Source organism: Siphateles boraxobius, unplaced genomic scaffold, assembly GCF_051911475.1.
Source record: "Siphateles boraxobius isolate OS27281-9 unplaced genomic scaffold, OSU_SipBor_1 18, whole genome shotgun sequence".
Classification (NCBI taxonomy): domain Eukaryota; kingdom Metazoa; phylum Chordata; class Actinopteri; order Cypriniformes; family Leuciscidae; genus Siphateles; species Siphateles boraxobius.
In genome coordinates this window covers 8,814,617-8,819,869 of record NW_027508788.1, presented here as the reverse complement: position 1 = coordinate 8,819,869, position 5,253 = coordinate 8,814,617, and the positions used below count along the sequence as shown (strand labels likewise).

Here is a 5,253-nt window from a genome sequence, read left to right as displayed (position 1 = left end):
CCCCCTGAATAGAATCCCTCACAATAGCAAAAATCTGCAGAACAGGTGTTGACTCAAGCACACCTGATGTGACGGATCAAGGGCTTCATCAGTTGCACCAGAGGGCTGGTCCATAAAACAAGATTACAATACAAGCCAGGCTTATTTTGGTTAGTCAGAATTATTGTTGGTTGATTCTTTTTCATAAAGCAAACTTTAAATAGTTCAAACTCAGTTACTCTAGCAACTTATGCTGGGAAACTAACCTGGTCCAGGTTAACTGTCAGGCTAAGCCTAGGTTGTTCCACCGTTCCTCTAACACTGACCAACAGAAACGCAATGATATTACCACTGACACTCTCTCATACTATTATTTGACTTTATTAACCACTATCAGTCCAAAAATAATTATACAGTATACAGAAAATCAAGTTAAATAAGGCTAAAATAATAAATTAGACAATATAGACTTACAAACGTATTCAATTATATTGTATATCAAATGTTCATGTTAATGTTATATATATATATACATACATAACATAATTTATATTATGCAATATAATTTAACAGGTTTGTAGGTATTGTATCATTTATCATTGTACACTCACCTAAAGGATTATTAGGAACACCATACTAATACTGTGTTTGACCCCCTTTCGCCTTCAGAACGGCTTTAATTCTACGTGGCATTGATTCAACAAGGTGCTGAAAGCATTCTTTAGAAATGTTGGCCCATATTGATAGGATAGCATCTTGCAGTTGATGGAGATTTGTGGGATGCACATCCAGGGCACGAAGCTCCCGTTCCACCACATCTCAAAGATGCTCCATTGGGTTGAGATCTGGTGACTGTGGGGGCCATTTTAGTACAGCGAACTCATTGTCATGTTCAGGAAACCAATTTGATATGATTCGAGCTTTGTGACATGGTGCATTGTCCTGCTGGAAGTAGCCATCAGAGGATGGGTACATGGTGGGCATAAAGGGATGGACATGGTCAGAAACAATGCTCAGGTAGGCCAAGGCATTCAAACGATGCCTAATTGGCACTAAGGGGCCTAAAGTGTGCCAAGAAAACATCCCCCACACCATTACAACACCACTACCAGCCTGCACAGTGGTAACAAGGCATGATGGATCCATGTTCTCGTTCTGTTTACGCCAAATTCTGACTCTACCATCTGAATGTCTCAACAGAAATCGAGATTCATCAGACCAGGCAACATTTTTCCAGTCTTCAACTGTCCAATTTTGGTGAGCTCTTGCAAATTGTAGCCTCTTTTTCCTATTTGTAGTGGAGATGAGTGGTACCCGGTGGGGTCTTCTGCTGTTGTAGACCATCCGCCTCAAGGTTGTGCGTGTTGTGGCTTCACTAATGCTTTGCTGCATACCTCGGTTGTAACAAGTGGTTATTTCAGTCAAAGTTGCTCTTCTATCAGCTTGAATCAGTCGGCCCATTCTCCTCTGACTTCTAGCATCAACAAGGCATTTTCGCCCACAGGACTGCCGCATACTGGATGTTTTTCCCTTTTCACACCATTCTTTGTAAACCCTAGAAATGGTTGTGCGTGAAAATCCCAGTAACTGAGCAGATTGTGAAATACTCGGACCGTCCCGTCTGGCACCAACAACCATGCCATGCTCAAAATTGCTTAAATCACCTTTCTTTCCCATTCTGACATTCAGTTTGGAGTTCAGGAGATTGTCTTGACCAGGACCACACCCCTAAATGCATTGAAGCAACTGTGATGTGATTGGTTGATTAGATAATTGCATTAATGAGAAATTGAACAGGTGTTCCTAATAATCCTTTAGGTGAGTGTATAGCCTATATATATTATATACTTTTTGACACACTGAATGAAGCATGGGTACATTACAACTTGTTTAAAAGGTTTTACATGCTAAAGAAAGCCACATCACGAGATCGGTTTAGCTTATAAAAAATTAAACATGAACATTCAAAATGGTATTGTCATGAAGAAGCAATCAAACTCAGTATTGACAGCCAATCTAACGCAAATTACTGTAAAATAGCTTGAGAAAATAAATCGGCATCAGCTGGTGTAAACATTAGCCTACGTGATGCCGATTAGACCAAGTCATGAAGAACTTCTAGGATTAAGTCTCAAGGTTAAAGAAGAGAAGAATGATAAGAAGAGTGTTTAACTTTGAACTTGCAAACTATGCTTCCAATGGTGTCTCTATGAACATTTAGTGCCTTTGCTATCTTTTTGTATCTTATCTCTTTTTGTAGTTATATTTATTGATATATATTTTTTTGTCTTTTTTCATATGTAAAAGTGTCTAGCTATGTACTTATTGGTTAGTGTTCTAATTATGTTTTTTTTATGTGATTGGTATTATCACAAAAGGAAAAAAGTAGAAGAAAAAATAAGGAATAATTATTGGGGGAAATATTATGTCTTTATGTGTTTGAATTGAAAGACATAATAAAGTACATAAAATATATATATGCTAAAAAGTTTGTTTTTGGACATGGATGTGCCTTATTTAGAATTTTAAACCTACAAGTAAGTGTTTTTTTATGATAGCAATAACTGTAAAGGCTAATATAGAAAATTACTAAGATTCATCTTACCAGTTAAAATTTAGTCTGTGCTTTTTTAATTATTTTTTTATTTTAATTTTGTGATTTTAACATCTTTAAAAAGCTCTTTTTAAGATTGTAATGTTCTTATGTTCTCCTAATAACCATAAAAAGTACTACAGCTGCCAAACAAAGCCAGAGAGAAATGTATTCATAAAAATTTAAAACAATCTAATTAAATCTTGGGCAGAAAACATTCAGCCAGTAAGAAAAGAAAACTGTATATATATATATATATATATATATATATATATATATATATATATATATATATATATACAATATATATATATACACTCGGCATCACTATATTACATCTCAGTCCTTCAGAAATGCTGAAACCCAGATCCTTGCAATCTGTCTACATACTAACATTATATAATATTATAGGCCTATTATATTATATTATCATCCCCATGATTCAAGCGGTTGGGAGAATGTATAGTAATGTAAGACTACATGCTACAGGAATGCATGTATATATATAGGTTATATAAATAGCATATATAGTACTACTATAAAGTCAAATAAGAAATTATTCAGACTCCAGATATAATCTTTGTTATTTTTTTATTAGTGGGTGTATAGGACACTATAGTTAATTTATGAAAGTTAAAGTGAGGATATCAAAATAAAGTCAAAAAATACACCACAGCTACTATATTTATAATTCAGCTGAAATGCAGGACAAACCATGTCAAAATATTAAATTAGTATTTTTAGGCTAATTATCAATAGCATGTATTTGTTCACTAATAATTTATTATTAGTTATTTATTTTTTTGTAATTAGTACAGTAATCTACACTGTTGAAGATTATTAGTAATTAGTGGTAAGTAACTAGGTATTTTTTTATTGAGTTGAGTAACTTACCCAACACTGATAGTTATAGGCCTAGCTACAATTAGAAACAAATAGCTGCAGTAGTTGTTTATGGCAGAGAGTGTTAATCCTGTTCTATGGTGCCATCTAGTGGTAAAATAAGGGGCTGTGTCAGCAGTTCGGAATGCATTATTTTACTAATAAAATTAAATAATAAATGCCTAAATTCGTTTGGTTTGGAGACGCGTTGTTACCAAGATTTTATTGACGCATTTTGCTAATTCGCGTTGATTAAACATCTTCAGAATATACATTTGGAATAACCAATGATTCATTTCTTTTTGTACACTTGTTTTCTAAACCCTTTTCGAAAGTTTTTGGTAAATTATATTACCATAATATTGGTTAGCTCAATGGCCGATGGAGCAGTCCATCGCCTTAACCACTCGGCCACCTCGTCATATTTTTCAGTTATTTTTCAAGTTTTTTCTCTCCACTCGATGAAACACATTCGTTCATTTTTATTTAATTCTCGAACAAACAAACAAACAAATCTATAAAACCAAATACATATCAGTTACTAGTTAGATTCCTCTCAAAGTCTCTTCTCTGTTGATCTCAGCCATTCACTTCACTCTTTGCTGTGTGACTTCAGTCACAAACATCAATCACGGCGTGGACTCTCCCTGCCTCTCCTGTTCAATAGCTACGGAAAGAAAGACAGACATTGAGAAGTGTTTGAAGTGACTTACGATTGCAATTATTTTATTTTCTAGAGCAAGAGAAAAATAAGCGAAATCACTTGAGTATAATTGTGAAAACAAAGTAAAAGGAGGCAGACAACTTAATGAGTCACGTGTTAAAGGGGGGACATTTTACCAATTTTTTATTTTTATATGTAAATTATGGGAAATAATGGATGATTCTAGATAATTTCACATACAGTAGGTTTCCTCATTATAAGTTTTTAATCAAGAAATAAACAATATATTTATACAAAAACAAAAATTGTTTCGGGATCAGATACTTACTTTCTTTGGTTGGTAAGGGATTCTTTTCTTGGGTCTCTGTTTTCCTGAGTTTAGTTTTATCAAAAGATGTGATTTCCGTCATGTTGGGTTTGTCAGCCATGTTTTTACACTATAGACAAAACAATATATGCAAGTTTAATATTTAATTTGTGTAATATAACTTACACAAATAAATTAATATTTGTTTAGTCCCATCCATTCTTTTTTATTTTATTTGTGTAAAAATATAATCATTCATTCAATCAATATGAAAATGCAGCTGCTTATATTTAGGAACGTATTTCTTAATAACCATTGCCAATCTGATAAGCCTGATGACTGTGGACCATCCTTTCTTTCTGGGAACTGGGAATGTCACGCCTCTGTCTTTGTTCTATTCCCTGCTTCTCAGAGTCGTTTCTCTGCTTCTCACTTTATTTCTCTTGACAATTCAGACTCTCTCTCTCTCAGAAAATAAGTAGAAAGAAGACAAAGACACCTCTAAAAGCATCCAGAAGTTTGGAGTGTAGAAAGTCTTACCGTGATGCAGTGTATGGACACGAGAGCTGAAGGAGGAAGTGTGGGAGGATGAAGCAGCAGGTTCTGCCTTGTGCGTGTGTATGTGGGATGAGGAGGGGGTTACACCGCCTGAGTGTCCACAGGGTTATTTGATTGGCTACACCCCCCCCCCCCCCCCTCTGTCTTTCTTTTCCCCTCACATGCCATGAAATATTCATGAACTTGGAAGGGAGGGGCAGATTTCAAATTGTAAATCTGCTGACCTTGCACATGCAGAGGGGTATAGCAGATTTGATTCAGTTAGGGAAA

At 35.0% G+C, this 5,253-nt stretch overlaps 1 protein-coding gene across 1 annotated transcript; it reads right to left on the bottom strand.

Moving 5' to 3' along the window:
• Positions 1–3,149: 3,149 nt before the first annotated feature.
• tmsb (thymosin, beta) lies at positions 3,150–5,028 on the bottom strand. Its single transcript, XM_077232712.1, has 3 exons — positions 4,966–5,028; positions 4,447–4,555; positions 3,150–4,121 (listed from the first exon to the last, which is right to left on the bottom strand). Exons 2-3 carry the CDS (start codon positions 4,544–4,546, stop codon positions 4,084–4,086), a joined length of 138 nt encoding a protein of 45 aa, XP_077088827.1. The 5' UTR covers positions 4,547–4,555; positions 4,966–5,028; the 3' UTR covers positions 3,150–4,083.
• Between the last annotated feature and the right edge of the window lie 225 nt (positions 5,029–5,253).

What these genes read in the sequence shown, in the direction of transcription:
- tmsb (XM_077232712.1), bottom strand. Translation starts at nt 4,546, where the DNA reads ATGGCTGACAAACCCAACATGACGGAAATCACATCTTTTGATAAAACT. An exon ending in TCCCTTACCAACCAAAGAAA is followed by an intron (nt 4,122 to 4,446) that starts GTAAGTATCTGA and finishes TTCTTTCCGTAG; the next exon opens with CTATTGAACAGGAGAGGCAG.